This window comes from Capricornis sumatraensis, chromosome 11, assembly GCF_032405125.1.
Source record: "Capricornis sumatraensis isolate serow.1 chromosome 11, serow.2, whole genome shotgun sequence".
In the NCBI taxonomy this organism is placed as follows: domain Eukaryota; kingdom Metazoa; phylum Chordata; class Mammalia; order Artiodactyla; family Bovidae; genus Capricornis; species Capricornis sumatraensis.
Genome location: NC_091079.1, coordinates 51,417,206 through 51,439,045, shown reverse-complemented (window position 1 = coordinate 51,439,045; position 21,840 = coordinate 51,417,206). Strand labels below are relative to the sequence as shown.

Genomic DNA, 21,840 nt, shown 5'->3' with positions numbered 1-21,840 from the left:
ACCACCCACAAGATAAACTGTGAACTCCTTTACATGGCGTACCATGCTTTCCAGTGACAGTTATCCCCTCCAATTCTATCTTCCTATTTCCCAAATAAGCCATCTGTCTGAATATTTGGAGAGTAGATCTTTCTCCCTAACTTTGCTGTATTTTATAGTAACATTTAATATTCTGTTATCTAATGAACACTATAGAGTGTTTCTAGGTACCAGGTGTAGTGCTAAATTTTTACCTACAGTATCTCATTCAATACATGCTGCAGTTCTGTGAAGTAAGGGGCACTATTATTATAGTTTTACAGCTCAGAGAATTTTGAGAGTCAAATAAGTAACTTGCCCAGGGTCACACAGCTATTAACTGCTGGAGCGGCCCTTGAATCAAGAGTACTGTAATGCGCTCAGTACACAGGCTCACCATACCTCTAAAATATGAGCTTCTCAAGGGGCCCTGAGGGCGGCATGATACTCAATTCCGATACCAAGTTTTCAGATAGTGGGTGCTCAGTGTGTGCAGTTGACTTTCTCAATGAGTGAATAAATGAATGAAAAACTGAATGAATGGCTGAATGAATGAATTCTAGGAGGAGGAAAGATAGAGAAGGAAAGCATAATGCTTCTTAGCCACATCTCAAAATGTGATTTCATTTTCAGGAATATACGTTCCTTACCAATACAACTACCTTTAAAACTACCATTGTGAGAAGTGTTTAAAACTCATTGTATATTTTTAATTGAAATTTTTATGGATATTGTTGTAGATTACATGCAGTTGTAAGAAATAATGCAGAAAGAGCTAGTATGCCTTTTATCCAGTTTCCCTGAAAAGTCGTGGTCTTGCATAAATATAGTAGAGCTTCATAACCAGAATGTCAATATTAATACTGTCAAAATAGAGACCTTCTCATCACCACAAGCATCATTCTTGTCACCCTTGTATAGCCACACAACATACTTCCTTCATTCTAATCTGTTCTCTATTTCTCCAATTTTGCCATTTCAAGAAAGCTATATAAATGGAATACAGTATGAAATCTTTTGCAACTGGCTTTTTTCAGAGTTCTTTACATATTCTTAGACACTAGTAATTTGTCAAATATGTAGTTTGCAACTATTTCCTCCCAGTCTGCAACTTGTCTTTTTACTGTCTTCACATAGGCTTTAAAATAGAAGAAGTTTTAAATTTTGATAAGGTTTAATTATCAATTTTTCTTTTTATAGATCATGCTTTCTTGTGTCAAATCTAAGAACTCTATCTAGCGCTAGATCTCAAAGGTTTTATATTTTTTCCCCAAAGTTTTGTCATTGCCTGTTTTACACTTATGTCTATGATCCATTTTGAATTAATTTTCATATTAGGCATAACACTGAGTTCAAAGATCATTTTTATACCTATTGGTGTCCAAATGCCTTAGAACCATTTGGTGAAAAAACTATCCTTTCTTCATTGAATTGCTTTTGAAACTTTGTCAAAAATATCAATAGACAATTATCTCAAAAGTTTGTGTGCATGCTAAGTGGCTTCAGTCATGTCTGATTCTTTGTGATCCTATCAGCTACAGATGGCCAGGCTCATCTCTCCATGGGATTCTCTAGGCAAGAATACTGGAGTGGGTTGTCATGCCCTTCTCCAGGGGATCTTCCTGACCTAGGGATCAAACTCACATCTCTTGTGCATTGGCAGGTGAGTTCTTTACCACTAGTGCCACCTGGGAAGCCCTATCTCAAAAGTTTAACTTAATAAAAGCCTGTTTGGGTGGTTAGATGCTTTGGAACTAGAGAGGTGATGTTTGCACACACAACATGGCAGATGGACTAAGTGCCAGTGAATTTTACACTTTATAATGGTTGAGTTCATGTTATGTAAATTTCACTCAATTAGAAAAAAGTGGGATGACTTCCCTAGTGGTCCAGTGGTTAAGACTTTGCCTTCCAGTGCAGGGGGTGTAGGTTCAGTCCCTGGTTGGGGAGCTAAGATCCCACAGGCCTAGCAGCTGAAATACCAAAGCATAAAACAGAAGCAATATTGTAACAAATTCAATAAAATACCCTTTTATAAAAAGAAAAAAAGTAGGAAAGAAAGCTTATCCTTCCAACCAATAGTTTAGAAAACTGAAATATGTTTTTCTAAGACTGTAAATAAGACTTTTTATACCATCATTGAGTCTATTTTCTCCAGTAACTTCCAGATCCCTCATTGCTAAAATTAGGTAACGTCCTAACCTATAACCTCTGAGATAAACATTTTTAACTGTGAGTCAACATGAGGGCAGTTTGAGTGGCAGAGGTTTCTAACAGACCTAATATTTCCTGGCAATCTGTCCCTGTATGTCCTTAGTCATTCTTGCACCATCATTTAGATCCTCACTTGTCTTCATCCTTCTGCACTAACGTGCCCTAAACAGCATACTCTACTATATCATGCGGTGATCACTGCCTTTTTCTCTCAGCACACAGCCCTGGAATAATATATCTCACCACTTTTCTGACAAGGAGTTCACAGGTCTCTCCTACGTAAAAGCAAGATAGTGAGTCAAGGGCAGAGAGTCAAGGAACTCTGTGACTTGCTGAATTTCTGGACAGTCTTATACTGAATTTTTTCTTGTGTGTGCACTTGAATTAACAGTGAAAAATTCCTGATCCCAAGGAATATCGGAGATGACCTGAGGAGTCATATTTTCAAGACACAGTTTCAAAAAATCTGTGAGATATTTGTATTACTGCAAAGGAAATCAACATTGAATATTCATTGGAAGGAGTGATGCTGATGCTGAAGCTCCGTTACTTTGGCCATCTGATCTGAAGAGCTGACTCTTTGGAAAAGCCCCTGATGCTGGGAAAGATTAAGGGCAGGGGGAGAAGGGGATGACAGAGGATGAGATGGCTGGATGGCATCATCAACTCAGTGAGCATGAATTTGAGCAAACTCTGGGAGATAGTGAAGGACAAGGAACCCTAGCGTGCTGCAGGTCATGGGGTCACAAGTCACAAAGAGTCAGATGTGACTCAGCAACTGAACAGGAACACTTCAGATCATGTTCAAATAGCAGACCAATGTCAGTCGAGAAAACCCCACACTTAACATTTTAAAATCAGTCAGTTCAGTTGCTTAGTCAAGACTGAATGAAAACTGACCTTTTCCAGTCCTGTGGCCACTGCTGAGTTTTCCAAATTTGCTGACATATCATGTGTAGCACTTTCACAACATCATCTTTTAAGATTTGAAATAGCTCAACTGGAATTCCATCACCTCCATTAGCTTTGTTCGTAGTGATGCTTCCTAAGGCACACTTGACTTCACATTTCAGGATGTCCAGCTCTAGGTGAGTGATCACACTATCATGGTTATCTGGGTCATGAAACTGCTTTTGGTATAGCCTTCTGTGTATTCTTAACATCTTCTGCTTCTATTAGGTCCATACCATTTCTGTCCTTTACTGTGCTCATCTTTGCATGAAATGTTCCCTTGGTGTCTCTAATTTTCTTGAAGTGATGTCTAATCTTTCCCATTCTATTTTTTTCTTCTATTTCTTTGCATTGATCACTGAGGAAGGCTTTCTTATCTCTCCTTGCTATTCTTTGGAATGCTGCATTCAAATCTTTCCTTTTCTTCTTTTCTTCTTTCTCTTCTTTTCTCAGCTATTTGTAAGGCCTCCTCAGACAACCATTTTGCCTTTTTGCATTTCTTTTCCTTGGGGATGGTCTTAATCACTGCCTCCTGTACAATGTCATGAACCTCCGTCCACAGTTCTTCAGGCACTCTGTCTATCAGATCTAATCCCTTGAATCTGTTTGTCACTTCCACTGTATAATCGTAAGGGATTTGATTTAGGTCATACCTGAATGGTCTAGTGGTTTTTCCTACTTTCTTCAATTTAAGTCTGAATTTGGCAGTAAGGAGTTCATTATCTGAGCCACAGTCAGCTCCCGGTCTTATTTTTGCTGACTGTATAGCGCTTCTCCATCTTTGGCTGCAAAGAATATAATCAGTCTGATTTCAGTATTGACCATCTGGTGATGTCCATGTGTAGAGTCTTCTCTTGTGCTGCTGGAAGAGGGTGTTTGCTATGACAGTGCATTCTGTTAGCCTTTTACCTGCTTTGTTTTTACTCCAAGGCCAAATTTGCCTGTTACTCCAGGTATCTCTTGACTTCCTACTTTTGCATTCCAGTCCCCTATGATGAAAAGGATATCTTTTTTTGGGTTTTAGTTCTAGAAGGTTTAGTTCTTGTAGGTCTTCATAGAACCATTCAACTTCAGCTTCTTCAGCATTAGTATACGGGGCATAGACTTGGATTACTCTGATATTGAATGGTTTGCCTTGGAATTGAACTGAAATCATTCTGTCATTTTTGAGATTGCATCCAAGCATTGCATTTCAGAATCTTGTGTTGACTGTGGGGGCTACTCCACTTCTTCTAAGGGATTCTTGCGTACAGTACTAGATACAATGGTCATCTGAGTTAAATTCACCCATTCCAGTCCATTTTAGTTCACTGATTCCTAAAATGTCGATGTTCACTCTTGCCATCTCCTATTTGACCACTTCCAATTTACCTTGATTTATGTACCTAAATTTTAAAATACTTTTTGTGAAAAGAAAATTAGTCTTTAACCTTCACATCATCTAACTTAAGCACCCTGGACATGGCCATGCAGAATTACAAATTTAGTCCAGAAAACATGGCAAACTGGTGCCATCAATATTTGAGTCACTAAAATATCCTCTATTCTAACATCTCATCACATTATAAGCTGAAATGATCAGAAAGGATACGTCTGCATTTGAATAGAATATGCTCTTCCAAGCCCCTAATGTTATGAACATGGATGAATGGTGACAATATCACAGCCTGATTTTAATTCTAATCCACTGTTATTGTTCATTTATGTAAATGTCCTTTGCTATATACCAGAAATTGATCCAACATTGCAAGTTAACTATATTTCAGTAAAAAAAAAAAACAAAAGTAGATATAAAAAAATTGTCAGTAGTTCTTCCTTTAAGCCTTAAAGCTTTCCTACCACCCACCCCCCTCCACTAAACCAGGTAATAAATGGCTGCCCCATTTCTTGTTTACCTTTTTTCCCCTTTATGTTTAATGAAGTTTTTAGAACAGTTTTCCCACTTTGTGCTCCACTGAATATTTGTATTCCAAGAAAATATTAGCAAATCTTCTATGAAACATGTCCTCTCTTCTAGTAAGTTGTGAAACACATCACCTCTTTCTTCCAAAGTTGTGATCTTTATAAGCATTTTAAAGGTTAGAGAAGTCCTATGATAAAGAAAATCTGTTTGAGTCTGTGTTTCTTAAAATCAATTTTGACCACAAAATACGTTTTATATGTGTGTCTAATAGCGACCTAATAGTGACTCTGGAACACCAGTGTCTGGACTGCTGCTCTAAAACAAATAACCTCTATTTGTTCATTTCAGTTTTTCTTATTACTGTATTAAATTTGCAATCTCAGTATAACAGCAATCTCCAAAAGGTAAAATGTAGTCATTGATTTTTGCTTCCTCCAATGATTATTTCCTTCCACTTTTCTGAGGTGGTCTATATAGTCAACAGCATACAAATTTTTCAAACTTCTCACTGGAATTTTGTAATTTTTTATTATTGCTATTAACTAGATGTCTCAATTTTCTTCCCTGTAAAATGTCCAGACTTCTTAGCCTGGCACTGAGACACCTATACCATCCAGATTCAACCTTCTTTTCAATCTATAGCTCTCTCTAATCACATGCATAAATATTCTTTTTTTTTTGGTATATAAATAAATTTATAATTTAATAATCAAAAGCAACAAGCTCAATCAAAATGTGCAGGCATCTAAGCAGACAATTCATACAAATCATTATTTGTGAAAGTTGCTCTGTCATGTCTGACTCTTTGCGACACAGAATTCTCCAGCCAAAATACTGGAGTGGGTAGCCTTTTCCTTCTCCAGGGGATCTTCCCAACCCAGGGATCGAATCCAGGTCCCTCGCATTGCAGGCAGAGTCATTACCATCTGAGCTACCAGGGAGGCCCCCAAATCATTATATTAACAGCCAAAAGCTCAGGTAAAATGTTCAGCATTATTAGTTATCATATTCACAAATCTTGACCCTCTATCCAAACTAATTTACTCATCATCTCACCAAAATATCTGGCACATTTGCATCTCAGTACAAGCTGTTCTTGTTACAAGGCTGCGTCCACTTCTTCTGTTGCTTAACCTTACACATTCTGAACACTGACCTAGCCAACTTTCATCGTTTTTGTGTTTTCTGGTTAGCCTTCCCCTTCTAGAACTGTAAACTCCACATGAGCAATCACCATATATGTTTCTAAGGACCAATTATCCAGCTTAGCTTGGAACCTGTTAAGAAATTTCTAGATGCCCAATAAAGACATGTTGGGTTGAATCTAAATTCCTTCTATTTCTATAGTACATATTTCTCATCGTCCTATCTCTCATTAGTGTGTATTGCCTTTTGTTGGTAATTACCATTTTAGTTTGTGCACTGTGATAATCCTTTATATTACCAAGTTATTTAACCGTAGAGTCTGGGAATTATATGCATCTATAACACCCTCAGTAACCATGATAGGGGCTTATCCATAACAGGTATTGAATAAACCTTGATAGACTGGCTCATTAATTCAAGGAACACACAGTCTCTTTCCATGAAGCTTTCCTGCCCCTATTTAGCTTCTTTTCCTAGCAGTTACTGTCTCTACAACTCACCTTAGTTCATATTTGTAGATTTGTTTCACATGTTTATCAGTTTCTTCTGTTGAGCTTGTGAATTCTTAAAGGATGAAAAGCTCTGTTTCATGCATATTTTTGTCTCTTAAACAAGTGAAAACATAACAGGAATTGATTAAATTTAAATGGATAGAAACTGAAATGGTCATACTACATCTCACTTTATTATTTTTGACACATGATACAATGTTACTATTCTAGTCTTTTATGCAGACAAAAATAAATGATATAAAATACATAGTACACTTGATTATTTTAACCATGCACAAAATACTGAGAGATTCAAACTATGTTACATATATTTTACAAAGGAAAAAACACACTACTATAATAACATATTCGTATGACATTTGTCATTACAGTTTGGGTGTTATACAATGTTAAATATGGATATATTCAAAAGAATCACTATTTATAGAACCCACTTGATATTTTAATGTTTAAAATAATGAATGCTGTGTAAATGCATACTTATAAAAATATTTTTAAACAAAAAAGCTATGTTCTACTCATTTACTTGGCAGTTACAAAAATATATATTCATCTGAAACTCTAGTAAATTTGCTTGAGGGATTAGATACTTAAGGTTAAATGTATGCTTTCTAGAGCATTTTATCAACTTAGTATTCTTGAAATCACACAACATATATATCTACATGGTATTAGAATAAGTTTGCATTACAAATAACGTCATTACAGGAAAAAGACACAAAGGAGATTAACGCGGAGGAGACACTGAGATTTTTGAACCAAATACATGCAACGCATAAAGGCAGCCCACCAACTGTGCCTTTTACAAAGTGAATTCTCAAACACGTTTGTTGAATGAACACATGAGTGGATAATATTTATTCTGTTATTTGACCCCAAATGAACTGTTCAAAGCTTTCTATTTCTACTAGAACTATCATTTAAGAATTCAATAATTTTGTTCTTAATCAACTACCTCTGATGGCAAAGCCAGATCAACAGACTCCAGACTAAGTAGCAGACTAGTGCCAGTGATCAAAAGATGGCCTCCCAGGGACACTCACGGCATATTTAGACACACACTCAATATACTGACCCACTCCATATTTCATACCTTCATACAGAACAAGACAGAAGAATCTAAGTCATTTTTATAATGTATTATCATAAAAACAGAACATTATAAATATTAATATATGTATATAAAATATATATTTATCTCTTAGTATACCTAGTAGACTTCAGAAATGTCTTCTCAGTGAGAGAAGTGAACTATCCTGAGTGAAGGAGGTCAAGCACAACTTGGCAAAATGAACGCTGAGGTTACTGTTAAAAGCAAAACTTTTAAGTAGCAAAATTCTTCGAAAACAAAAGACTAACCACAATAACTACTATGGAGTCACAGCACCTTCAAAGGTTGTGGCCACTGTATGTAAAGGAATCAGCCTGAGCCCGTTCTTGGTCCAGACACCTGCTGGAAGCTTATCCCAACTTGGCTGCTTCATAAAGGATGAAACTTCTGAGGCTCATCTCTAAATGTGAAAAACTTTATAAAATACAGAATATTTTCCTTAACCAAGGTTCAGATGGTCCTAAACCGTTTCCAAAATTTTTGCCTTCATACTTACACGGGACAACTGACAATTCATTCAGCAAATCGATTAATATATACACCTGTTAATGAAATAACTACTACTAACGTTGGGATCATAACTGAGCTATCATTTTGTATGATAATTCACTTAAAAAAGCCTTTAAAAATTAAACATAAATTTTAAAATTCATAAGCAATTTAATCACGTGCTAAAGGTTAGTTTCACTATTTGTAAATTCAGCTGGTGAAGAAAATCTAAAAATGACCTTTAAAGTAAAGGGTAAATGAAAATGACTTAAATTAAGATTAGTCATTTTAAATTTCAACTTTATGTTTTACTAAATATATAAGTGAATAAAAATATGCCTTCTATTCTACACTAAACCATGCGACATAGGAACTATATGAACTAATGAAAGAGTAGTGTTCTAATTACACATTTATTATTTTCAAATACATACAGTAACTCAAAGGAATGCTTCCAAGTCAGTAAAATTAGTTTTGCTGGTAAAATGTGTCCAAAGAGTAGAAAACAGTTTGTTTTCCTAAATGACTTAATACGCCACTCAGAATTTTTTTATCCATTCATTTTCTTGGCTTTCACAGTTAATGCCAAGGTCAGTATCATGCTGTTCTGAATTCATCACAAAATTTAAATTAATAGAGTCAGAACCAATATCATTACAATGTCGTATATGTTATAATATCATGAGAAATTAATCTAACTTTAAATTGAACATTGTTGCTGCAAGAAGAGTGGCCGTTGAATGCAGAGAGAATCTAAATCACTAGAAGAATGTGATTTGAAAAGACAGAAAATAGTATGAGACTCCTAAGATGGGGATACTGATTCATAAAATAAAGCTTAGATTCTAAATTCAACATTACATATCCAGTATAAGTAAAACCAGAACAAAAGTCCTTTCCTTCCTTCCTCCCTCTCTCCCTTCCTCCATCCCTCTTTATTTCCTTCCTTCTTTCTTTCTTCCATTCTTTTTCATTAAATGTAATGGAAATAGGTGTAAAATTCTAGTCTCCTCAAATTACTCATACCTTTAATATTAATTTTTCATATTTAATAAGAAAACTTTATAAGGTACAATGGAATGTTTCAGATTTCTTGACCACGAATTACCAGTTAAGCATTTATCAATCCGCCCCATATTAAGAACCAACATTTCTAGGCGCAACCTTCCGTTTTAGGTGGAGGGGCAGAGGTCCATACTTACAACTGCAAAGTTGGGAGAACCTGGAGAACTGTTAGCAGGCTTCTGTAACGTTAAAAGGTACACTGGTTGCAGAACAGTATGTGAGCACTTAGGTAAACCCATTCTAAAAACTCAAGGTCAGTCTATGGTCATATCAAGGCCAACCTATGGTCATACCACCCTGAACATGCCCGAGCCCGTATAAAAGCTCAAGGTCAGCTGAATGTCCACTGTCACACAGAGGTACATCGTGGTGTTGAAGAGTTGTCCTTATTCATTCACTCACATGATTTTTTGCTGTCACCACTGTTTTGGAATGAGATTTTATATAATGTACTATTCAAGACTTTTAAAACATATCTAAAACTGTTATCTTCAATTATGAGGAATAGATCATGTCTTTTCAGATTGCAATAGCATTAGGTTACTTCATAATGTGTATCCAGAATGGCAAAATATCCAGCATATCCTGTGATTTTCATGTATTTAGAGGCACTTTATATGTTTCCATTCACTTTTTTCTTACTATAACATGTATAATGTAATGGCCCACAGCACACAGAACTCCAACTTTACTAACAAATAACTGGCAGTATTATAACATTTCCTGTATCAATAAGGAAAAGCAACATAATGTATTAAGAAGGCAGACTTCCTACACTCAAATCCTGGTTCTACCACTTATTGGCCATGTGATCTTGGGCAAGTCATTGAACCATTCTTTGCTTCAGTTCCTCAACTGTAAAACAGGGGTGATGCTAAGAATATCACCTCAAAACATCACTATGAGGATTAATGAAGCAATAACAAGAAACTATGGCAAAGCTCCTGGAGGTATTGCTTGGCACATAGAAATTACTTAGGTTTTAGCTACAGTTTTCATTACAATAAAAAATCACAGTGATTGATGGTACCATGTCATCACTAACTTTTGAGCTTTTATTAAGTGCCAAGCATTAATAGATGGTACACTTACACCATGTATAACCCTTAAAATAGTATTAAGTACATTCTATTATATAGAGATACAATCTTAAAGTATGCTAATTTATAAATACAATAGCAGATAATTTCTCCCATGAAATACAAAGTATGACTGAAATGTTTAAGAGGCCCTTTCATACCTTTGACAAGGAATATGGCTTCCAGGGTGGTGATCAGGCAACAGTAATGACAACATGAAAAATACTTGCTAGTTAATCAGTTTTGCTCACTCATTATTCCTATGTTAAACGTAATCAAATTGTCAGTAACAGGAACATCACAATTTACTAATCTCATGGAACTTCAGGATTACTGGCAATAGTATCAAAAATGTTAAAGCCCTGAAAGTTAAGAACATATTTAATGTAAATATTTATATTAAGGTTATATCTTCATTAAATTCAAAGTGTTCAACTTTTTTGTCTGAAAACTCTGATGTTGGTTTATTTTTCATTATAAATATGTACTTATCATGAAAGTCTTCAGTGCTTCTGTGTGAAAGAACATTTATTACCTTGACCAGGACATGAAGACCTCGTGTACACATAACACAGTGTTTCTGTTATTGAATACACAACTGCTAGTGATGAAAGCTTTTTAATGAGTTTGAAAACTATTATCAAATTTCATAAATTAAAATTTAACAATGGTTTGTAAATACTTTACTTGCGGAAAGCTTTTCATATAGAAAATTAATCTAAATCCACATAAGTATCACAATCACAGCAGGGGCATTTAACTGTTTTGAAAAATTATAGATTTAAAATCAATATTATGATTTTCACTATGCTAAGGAAACATTATTAATATTTTATCAATGTAGACAGAAAAACATTATGTAAACTTTAGAATGAAAATAGAATATACCTTGTACTTTCATAAGTTATCAAGGTCTCTAATAGTCCTTTTAAAGTTCAACAAATAAAGCTTTATTTTCTCATCTTATACATATACTACCTTGATAGAAACACACTCAGTATGGTGTATTCTCTAAGAGTCTGACATCTCATATGAAAGCCTGAATAAGAGTTCCAGGTATCTTTCAAATTCAAAGGTTGAGTTTTTTAGTAGGATTATTTTCCCCTGCTTCACCCTAGTCGTCCTCCCAATCCTTCCCAATCCCTGCTTCTCCCCACCCCTGGACACCTACGTCCCAGCTTCAGGACTCATTATCCAAGGAAGCCATGTTCATTTCAGAGACCAAGGACAGCACTGGTTCACTGGAACTCTCCACAAGCAGAAAGCATCCCTGAAAGCAGCTGGAAGAAGATGCTGCTGGAGGCCTCCATCAGCTCTCTTCTCCTCTACTGAGAAATACTCTTTCTCTTACTGAAAAAGAGTAAAGGATGCTCCTCACCGTTCACCCACAAACGACTTTCTCAGAGGCAAGCAGGAGACCAAAAACCTACGACGCCCAGTCTCTGCCGTCTGCCACATCTCTGTGTGATCACCTGGAAAGTGTGGCCAGGCTCTCCAATGACAGACTTCTTCAAGTGGAAATATCCATCATTACATGCTCCATTTGGAGAAGATGAAAAGCGAACGCAATATGGTAATTTCAATAAATGGGAAAAGAGGCACAATGGTTAATGTTTCATCTTGGATCTTTTTTCATATAATCTCCAGGACGAATAATTCATGTTAACACAGAGAGAGATCAGTCTGTGAAGCTGAGTTGTTTGAATGGACTTCTATCCATTTCCAGCACAAACATCTAAGTATAAGCTGAACATTAGTTATTTACAGCATGATGAAAGAGTCAGAGAAAAAAGTCCATTTCTTTATGCTGAGTGGAGGATGTTTAGCCAGCACGTCCTTTGTCTCATCCAGTGTTCAGAAGCTTCTGCTTGTCTGGTTCCTTGAAGATGCTCATCATTCTTCTCCAACCGGGGGAGGCGGCTCACACAGCTTATACAGCCTAGAAAAGGCATGGGAAGGTGTGACAGTGACCCAGCACATTTACATCACTTGAGATGTTTTTATTGGTATGACAAATACATTGACAAGAACTTCTTGGTTTGGGAGTCAGTCAAGATCCTATCACCTATTTCACTAAAAATTGCATATGCGTTAGCAAACTCCAAAATTTTGGTTCTGTTATTACAAAACACCCACATCTTTGCACATCTACATGCCCACTGACTAGGCAATGCTGCCGTTTTTACACCAGCTGCTTCTGCTCCAGTGCTGTCAATCTGGGCTGTTCACCTTGCTGGTAGCAAAAGCGATGCTCTGAAATCTAGGAGGTACTTAGCATCATATCTATAATGATTATCTTGCAGCAACATAGCATCTCTCTCTTAAGTCATTCCTGACTTTCTGAGTTCTAGAACTCTGCCTCACTTGTACCATCCTGGTGGTGCTGGCAGTTGGTCAAGGCCAGGCTGATGAGACACAGTCCTGAGGCCTGAATCTCAGGGCACAAGGAGCTGGTGTTTCCTAAGGAACACCTGCCCAGCTCTATCCACACTGTCACGCCCTTGTCAATAGAATCAGGTGGAGATTCAAGTGGGCCAAGGAATCCGTTTGAACTGGTGGAGATGCCCCAAGATGCTCTCTTTGCCTCTCAGGTTTAGTTTTCCGAAACCAGACAGCATGCAGGCAGAGCACGGGGCACGGAACCTGGAAGATGATATAAGTTCTACTGCTTCACGTTCTTCTGAATGGTTGACTCCTAACTCCAGAACCAAATGAAGGTGGATACAACTGCTTCAGTAGTGATGCATAAAGCACACCCATTATTAAGGCCAAAGCTGAGAGAACAGGTGGGCTTCCCTGGTGGCTCAAATAGAGACCCGGGTTCGATCCCTGGGTCAGGAAGATCCCCTGGAGAAGGAAATGGCAAGCCACTTCAGTATTCCTGCTAGGAGAGCTCCCATGGACAGAGGAGCCTGGTGGGCTACGGTCCATGGGGTGCCAAAGAGTTGGACATGACTGAGTGACTAACCTTTAAACTTTGAGTGAACACCAGCGGACGTAATGAAGCTGGTTGTAAGCCTGGAGTCCTCGATAAGAATGTGGCCATGCTGGTCTACTTCAGAGCTTAGTCTGATGCTCTAGAAATATAAGGTGCAGGTTTCAACTTTGCTCCATTTTACGTTCTTTTTTTTCTTCTTTTTTCAGCTACATCATACAGCACGTGAGATTCCAGTTCCCTGCTGCTACTGCTGCTGCTGCTAAGTCGCTTCAGTCGTGTCCGACTCTGTGTGACCCCATAGACGGCAGCCTACCAGGCTCCACTGTCCCTGGGATTCTCCAGGCAAGAACACTGGAGTGGGTTGCCATTTCCTTACCCAATGCATGAAAGTGAAAAGTGAAAGTGAAGTCGCTCAGTTGTGTCCGACTCTTAGTAACCCCATGGACTGTAGCCTACCAGGCTCCTTCACCCATGGGATTTTCCAGGCTAGAGTACTAGAGTGGGGTGCCATTGCCTTCTCCATGACCAGGGCTCAAACCAACACCCCCTATTGGAGGCATGGAGTCTTAACCATTGAACTGCCAGAGAAGTCCAACTTTGCTCTGTGATAAAAGCACTCCAAACCCACGGGTCTCTGTGCTAAGTCACTCTCTCTTACAGATGAAATTGAACACAGTTTAAATGTGCTGCTGACAAATTCAGCAAATTATAAACTTCTTCTCCCTTCAACATTTAATCCCACAGTCATTCAAAATCAAAGGGTGGGGGAGAATGAAAAAGATTTAACATCAAGTTAGAAATCTAGTTAAACAAAATAACTTTCCCATTCTGGAAACCCAGACAAGAAGTAATTGCCTTTGGAGTCTGCAAGGTGTTTAATACTGTACGTGTCATCTCCACGGAAGAAAATGAATGCTGAAATAAGGACATCTCACACCAGAAAAGCTTATTTCATCCTTCCCAGAGAAAAGCATACGTTAAATTGAGCTGATAGACTTCAAAGCTGCTTGTGCAGCTGAAGGATATGATGTTGCTTCAGACTGCATTCCCAGAGCTGGAATAATAGAAGGAAGGGAGCATTCTTCTCTTTAATTTCATTTTATTTCCTGACAGTACAGCCTAATGAGTGAAAAGGCCTCAGGTAGAACAGGAACAGTTGGCTGGGTGGCAAACATCCTTACCCGTGAGGTCTGGGCCGAGTAGCCACCTGCCATTACTTTGCACTGCACGCTTCCACATAATGCGGCTAACGCCACTGGGTAGAGCAGCCTTTGAAAAGACTGCCTCGTAATTTGGAGAAAAGGCTACTCCCTGCATTCACCTAATGATGTAATAGCTCTGGGTACTGCAGCAGAGCTGGGCACATTCCACTTGGCAGAGGCTTCCTGGAAGGGACTCAGGGTTATCTGAGTCCAGACACATTTGTAATGGAACTTGCAGGCTTTGGGAACTGCGAACAGGCAGATCAAGCGTGGTAGTAAAATGTAACAGGTAAGAGCTGGGCTTTCACTCTGTGCTGCCCCGTTTGCTTTTTGGCATCTAAACAGTGAGGGGATGGAGGCTTCGTTTGCCTGACATTCGGGGCTTTCGCCACATCCTCACGCCACTCGTGCACACCTCGGGCCCTACAAGATAAAGATTGGTTTCTGGCTCCATTTCCTTCTTTCTTGTTGGGCTCAGGAGCCATCCTGGAGCTGGTGTTTCCAGCTCAAATCCAAGGCTGCAGAAAGTAGGATTCTCAAACTTCAGTCTACACAGATCACAGCCTTCATTTTTCAACAAGGCACAAAGAAGAGCTGTGCTAAAGGAGACCACAAAACAGATGAAATTATCAACACTACTCTGTCCCAAAGAACCCGCCTGCCAATCAGGAGATGTACGAGACACAGGTTCGATCGCTGGGTCAGGAAGATCCCCTAGAGAAGGAAACGGCAACCCATTGCAGTATTCTTGCCTGAAGAATCCCATGGATACAAGAGCCTGGCGGGCTACAGTCCATGGGGTTGCAAAGAGTCGGACATGACTGAGTACGCATGAGCACTACCTGGGCACTCGGTCCTGAGGCAACTGTCTCCATTTTATAGATGGAAAAACTGTCTAAGAAAGGTAAATAACCGAAGTAAGGTCACACGTTAGCAGCTTGGACCCAAAGTCATTTTGTGTCTACAAATATGATACAAATACACACAAATTACAATCATGCAACTGAAGAAAATCAAATTTTCATTACACAATACTTGCCAAAGTGTGTAATGTGATAGAAAATAAGAGCAGTGCGCCATTATCTGGAATGTAATATCTGGTTCTTAGTGAAGATATATTTATTGCTCTGACCAGTCAATGTGTGCTAGTTACAAGGAGGAAGGAACCTCGTTTGCACCGCCCACCACAGCATCTCCATGTTCCCCTGAGCCTCAGTGTAATATCACCAAGTAAGGCTCATCGTCTTTTCCTACACATGCTTTTCTTCCTGTATCTACTATCTCAGTGACTAGAACCTTTCACCACTGTCATCCAAACCAGAGATCTGTCTGGTGGTCATCCTAGAATCTTCCTCTTCACTGCCCTCCTACAGTGATTAGTAGTGTCCAAAGCATCTGCTGCTTTCAGTCTCATTTGTCCTCAGATGACTCCTCCTAACGTTGCCAGACATAAAGTCTAAAATCCAAATCTTTCAGAAAGAAAGACGGTTTATTCATGGCTCTTTGTTGGCTTCGTGTTACCTTGAAAATTCTTCAGTATCTGGTACAAGTCTTTTTCTGATCCAGCCCCTGCCTATGTCTCCAGCCTCGCTCTGTATCATTCTTAAATCACATTGAATCATCAGACATAGAAGTCTAGGTGTAGCTGTCAGATGCGATGTGTTCTCTCAGCACTGGGGTCACTGCATCAGCTCAGGAAGACATCTATTAATTACCATGCTGATGTGGTCAGGAATTCTCTGGGACCTCTCCCCTCCATCCTTAGGCTCAGTTATGTGCCTTTTCTATGTTCCCATGGCAATCTGTGCTATTCCTATCATGGTTCTTTCTTTAAAAATTGAAATGTATATGCTTTATAACATTGTGTGATTTCAGGGGTACAGCACCATGATTTAGAATATTTGTAGATTTATTCTAATATAGGTTATTACAGTATAAAGGGTATACAATAAATTCCTTGCTATATAATAAATTCTTGTTGCTTATCTTGTTTGATAGATAGTCTTTGTATCTATTATCTCACACCTTTAATGTGCCCCTGCCCCTTCCCTCTACACTTTGGTAGCCACAAGTTTGTTTTCTATGTCTGTGAGTCTTTTTCTGTGTTACATGCAGTTTCATTTTATTATCTTTTAGATGCCACATATAAGTGACATCACATAGCATTTGATTTATTTCACTCAGCATAATATTCTCTAGGTCCATCCACATGGCTATAAATGGCAGAACTTTATTCTTTTTCATGCGCTAAACTGCTTCAGTCATGTCTGGCTCTTTGTGACACTATGGACTGTAGTGTATCCTCTGTCCATGGGATTCTCCAGGCAAGAATACTAGAGTGGGTTGACATTTTCTATCCAGGGATCGAACCCACGTCTCCTGGGTCTCCTGCACTGCCAGGCAGATTCCTTACCACTAGCACCACCTGGAAAGCCCATTCTTTTTTAAGGTTAAGTAGTATTTCATTCTGTGTTATGTATATACACATTTATATACATATATAATATATATACTACATCTTCTGAATTCAGTTAGTTGATTCCATGTCTTACTGCTATAAACAGAGCTACTATGAACATTGGGGGTACATGCATCTTTTTGAATTAGTTTGTTCCTTTTTTTCCAGATACATGCCTGGGGTGAAATTGCTGGATCATACAGTTCAATTCTTAGTTATTTGAGGAACCTCCATACTGTTTTTCATAGTGGCTGCAGTCATGGTTCTTATCACACACACACACTGTATACTATTTTCATTTTATTCAGTTGTTGCTCTTTGACACCTTACTGACTGGTAGCGGGGATTATGTCTTTATCCCTAGCTTTTACCAAAGTGCCTGACATCTACAGTCGCACAGTAGAAATTCAATATATGTTTGCTGAGTGAATTTTAAAAAATGAAAGGCAGTGGATGGAGAGAGGAAAACTGTAATAGAGATTGGTTGGGGATTTGATTCAAATACTATGTCAGTCAGAGACAGCAAAATATCTCGCTGAAGATGTTTCTAGAAACGTTGCCCTTGCCTATGGAGGGCCCGGTCTTGAGAGACAAACGTGTTTTTCAAATCACTGTCTTTGGGGCAGAAATCCTCGTTCCAAGATGGGAGGGATTCCCGGGTGCTCCGTGGTCCTTAGCGCCCCCCTGCGCCCTCACAGAGCACTTAGCACTTTCTCCCTAGCCTCGTGGTGCTTTGCTCTGGCTTCCCTGGGGGCTCCAACAGTAAAGAATCCACCTGCAAAGCAGGAGATGCAGGAAACCAGGCATGCATGGCATGGCAATGCACTCCAGCATGCTTGCCGGGAAATCCCCTGGACGGAGGAGCCTGGCCTCTTTAACTGAAAGCTCTTCGAGGGCCGGAACTATTTTCATCTCATGCTTACATTCTCCACCGGGCATAGCAGAGTGCTTTCCATTACTTAAGTCCTCAATCAGTGTTTGTAGAATGAATGAAAGCATAACTAAAATTGAAAAATTGCTCTAGATTTCTCTCTCAGAGCAATTAACCCCTTGTAAAACATGCTCACTTTAAAGCTAGCACTTTGTTTTTTTTTTTTTGCTTCAAGTGTTTTGAACGTAACCCAATAAACAAAACACTGAGCTCATCGGTTTCTTTTCTCATATTGAGGTTGCACACTGGTTTATTGATCAGGATGCTTAAGTCTCATCCCCTCTGTTCATTAGCGTTTATAAGCCCCAGCTAAGAAGACCTCACTGAGCCATTATCTTGTTTTCTTCTTGGAATTTTAAAGCTTCACTGGGTTTATTATCTAAATATACTATGTCTGCTAAGGTCCTGGAGAGAGAATGCCTATGTAAAGTGATTCTTCAGCAAGCGAAAGACAGACTCTCATTTAATCAACTATGAACAATAACATAAACAAGACTTGAGGATTAAATAGAGTTAGGAGTCAGCACTGAAAATCAATGCAATTAGAACTTGAGGACTACATTCACTTTCGGGGGAAATATTTCTCCCTTTTGAAAATACTTTCACTGCCCACACGGTTTTTCAGAATGAAATATAATTTCACAAATGCTGCAGTCATCATTCGCGTTCTGGTAACTGCTTCGTGACAGCGCTTGAAGTGCTTGCATTTTGTCAAAATGCAAATATATATAATCAAATGTAAAAGAAATTATTTAACTCTGCCCTACTTCAAGGTAGATGGCTGTCTACCCTAATGTCACCAGGAAAATCAAAGGAACATTTCTTTGATGGTTGTTTCCATGTTTCATTCAAAGGTGGATTAGTCCTTTGTCCATGAGTCCTTTCTCATGATGATATGTGTGCTGTGAACATTTGGTAGAATAACGAACAAGAAGCTCATTAATTGATTTATCCATTCACACATTCTCAAAGTCTGTTCACATATTCTATGTAGGCACTATAATGAGCAATGAATAAAATCCAAAAAGAATCTTCCCTGCCTCTAAAGAATTGATATCCAATTTGGGTAGAAAGACAAGTAACAATACACTGCAGCAAAATCAAGGTTATAACAGATCAATACCCAATATGCTACGGGAACACACAGAGAAAGAAAACCACAACTTCAAGGAGAAAATGATACCTAATGTGAGTTTTGTGGTTATGGAGCAGTTTTTCATAAGACACATATGGAAAAACCCATCACACCAGAGAGAAAGCACATGTGATTGTACAAGTGTAAGTGGAAATGGCATTTTGGTGGCTTGGCACAGTTGGAATATCTATTTTAGTAGTACCTGGGTGGACTTTTGTTTTTGAATTCAGGATGGAACTTACAAAACAGAATAATGTTCATAATGCTACCTCTTAAGTTTGCTTCACCTAAAAATTTCATTTAATCAGAGAACATTTACACCTAATCACACTGAGCCACAGAATGCTTACAAGGCTGATATCCATGAGTATATTCAGTAGTAGTAGACTGGGTGTATCCTGCTGTGGCTGCACAAGCTGTGAGAGACACTGTCTGGAACATGGTAGCAAGACCTCTGGGAGAGAGCAGACCTGGGGAATCACTCACCTTGGAGCAGACTGTGGAGTCCGGTCTCTGACTCCCAAATTCTTTGCTGTGTTCTGAACTCTTGCTCCCTGAAAGAAATAAGGACAATCACTTTTAATTCTGCATCATACTAGTAATTATTTAACATACCATGGGCTTCCCTGGTGGCTCCGCTGGTAAAGAATCCACCTGCAATGTGGGAGACCTGTATTCGATCCCTGGGTTGGGAAGATTCCCTGGAGAAGCAATGGCTACCCACTCCAGTATTCTGGCCTGGAGAAATCCATGGACTGTATAGTCCATGGGGTCGCAAAGAGTCGGACATGATTAAGCAACTATCACTTTCACTTCACTTTCAACATACCCTTAACATTTGAGTGGAGAGTGTCATTGCAATGATATATGTAACATCAAGAGATACTCAAGAAGGAGAAAGACATTATCATCTGAGTATTTTCAAAATTAATGCTTTTAAGAATCAAAATAGGGCTTCCCTGGTGGCTCAGTGATAAAGAATCTGCCTGCCAGAGTAGGAGACAAGGGTTCGATCCCTGATCTGGGAAGATCCCACATGCAGTGGAGCAACTAAGCTCGTGCATCACAACTATTGAGCTTGTGCTCTAGAGCCCAGGAGCCACAACCACTGGGCCCACAGGCTGCAACTACTGAAACTCCAGCACCCTAGAGCCCATACTCTGCAACAAGAGAAGCCACTGCAATGAGAAGCCCGCACACTACAACTAGAGATCAGCTCCTGCTTGCCAAAACTTGGGAGAAGCCTGTGCAGCAACAAAGACCCAGTATAGCCAAAAATAAATAAATACATAAAATTTTTAAAAAGAGTAAAAATAACACTGACACACTGTTTAAAAGGATTGATATTTATTTCAAGAGCCATCTAAATCATTTCAAAATAAGGCTGAATGACAGTTCCCTGTTCACTATCTCATGTATGTCATTATTCAATATTTAAGCAATAGTTAAGACATTGAAAACAGGAAGTGAGCAAAGAAATACCTGCTCTGCGCCCCACCATCCCCACCCCCATTTTCCAGGGACAGAAATCAAGTTCTATCACCTGCATGCAGCTTGTTCTGTGCTTAGCTGAATAGCTGTTTAGAGATTCATAGTATTTATCAAGAAAATATTTCCTTAAATAGTTTAAAGCAGTTTCTAGACAAGGCAGGTGCATGTGGATCTCTAAAATGTAAGAATTCTGCCTCAAAGATTATAGTACAAAGATAATGTGCTTTAGCAATGAAAAAAGTCTTTGCAAATCTGTCGAGTTCAGGAATATTCATTGTCCAGTTCATAATGGGAATGAGTTACTACAAAGAAGCAAATACCAGAGTTTGGGGCTGAGTATAAATGGAGGTGAGTGATTTTAAAAATCCTGAAAGTTTCTCTGCTGCTCCCAGATTCTGACAGATGGGAAAGGAAGAAAGAACAGGAGAAAAAAGAAAGAAAGAAAAATAAAAGAAAATATTCTCTAAAAATGGACCAAATCAAGGAAAGGAAATAGGGAAAAGAGGATGTGTATGGCAAAAAACAGATAGGAAGAAATTTAGGAATTGCAACTATGCATTGAAAAAAATCTCTTTATTTTGAAGGAATTTTAGACTTATAAAAAAGTTTACAAGCAGAACAGAGAGGTCACAAACCTTACCTACTAGTAAACTCTCTCTAATGTTAACCCTTCACTTGGTCCTAGTGTGATGATCAAAAGCAGAAAATGTTATCAGCTAAGCTGTACATTCCAAAGAAAGGCAATGCCAAAGAATGCTCAAACTACTGCACAATTGCACTCATCTCACATGCTAGTAAAGTAATGCTCAAAAATCTCCAAGCCAGGCTTCAGCAATACGTGAACTGTGAACTTCCTGATGTTCAAGCTGGTTTTAGAAAAGGCAGAGGAATCAGAGATCAAATTGCCAACATCTGCTGGATCATCAAAAAAGCAAGAGAGTTCCAGAAAAACTACTATTTCTGCTTTATTGACTATGCCAAAGCCTTTGACTGTGTGGATCACAATAAAGTGTGGAAAACTCTTCAAGAGATAGGAATACCTGACCACCTGACCTGCCTCTTGAGAAACCTGTATGCAGGTCAGGAAGCAACAGTTAGAACTGGACATGGAACAACAGACTGGTTCCAAATAGGAAAAGCAGTACGTCAAGGCTGTATACTGTCACCCTGCTTATTTAACTTCTATGCAGAGTACAT

The 21,840-nt window shown here is 38.6% G+C and overlaps 1 protein-coding gene across 1 annotated transcript in view; it reads right to left on the bottom strand.

Annotated features, from left to right (window-relative positions):
• Nucleotides 1-11,865: 11,865 nt before the first annotated feature.
• PREX2 (phosphatidylinositol-3,4,5-trisphosphate dependent Rac exchange factor 2) overlaps nucleotides 11,866-21,840 on the bottom strand; it is a 294,556-nt gene continuing 284,581 nt past the window's right edge. Inside the window, exons 39-40 of the mRNA XM_068983504.1 lie at nucleotides 19,639-19,706; nucleotides 11,866-12,427 (exon numbers count right to left, since the gene is read on the bottom strand). Of these exons, the coding sequence (XP_068839605.1) occupies nucleotides 12,382-12,427; nucleotides 19,639-19,706 (114 nt within the window). The 3' untranslated portion in view covers nucleotides 11,866-12,381. The remainder of the gene's footprint in view (nucleotides 12,428-19,638; nucleotides 19,707-21,840) is intronic.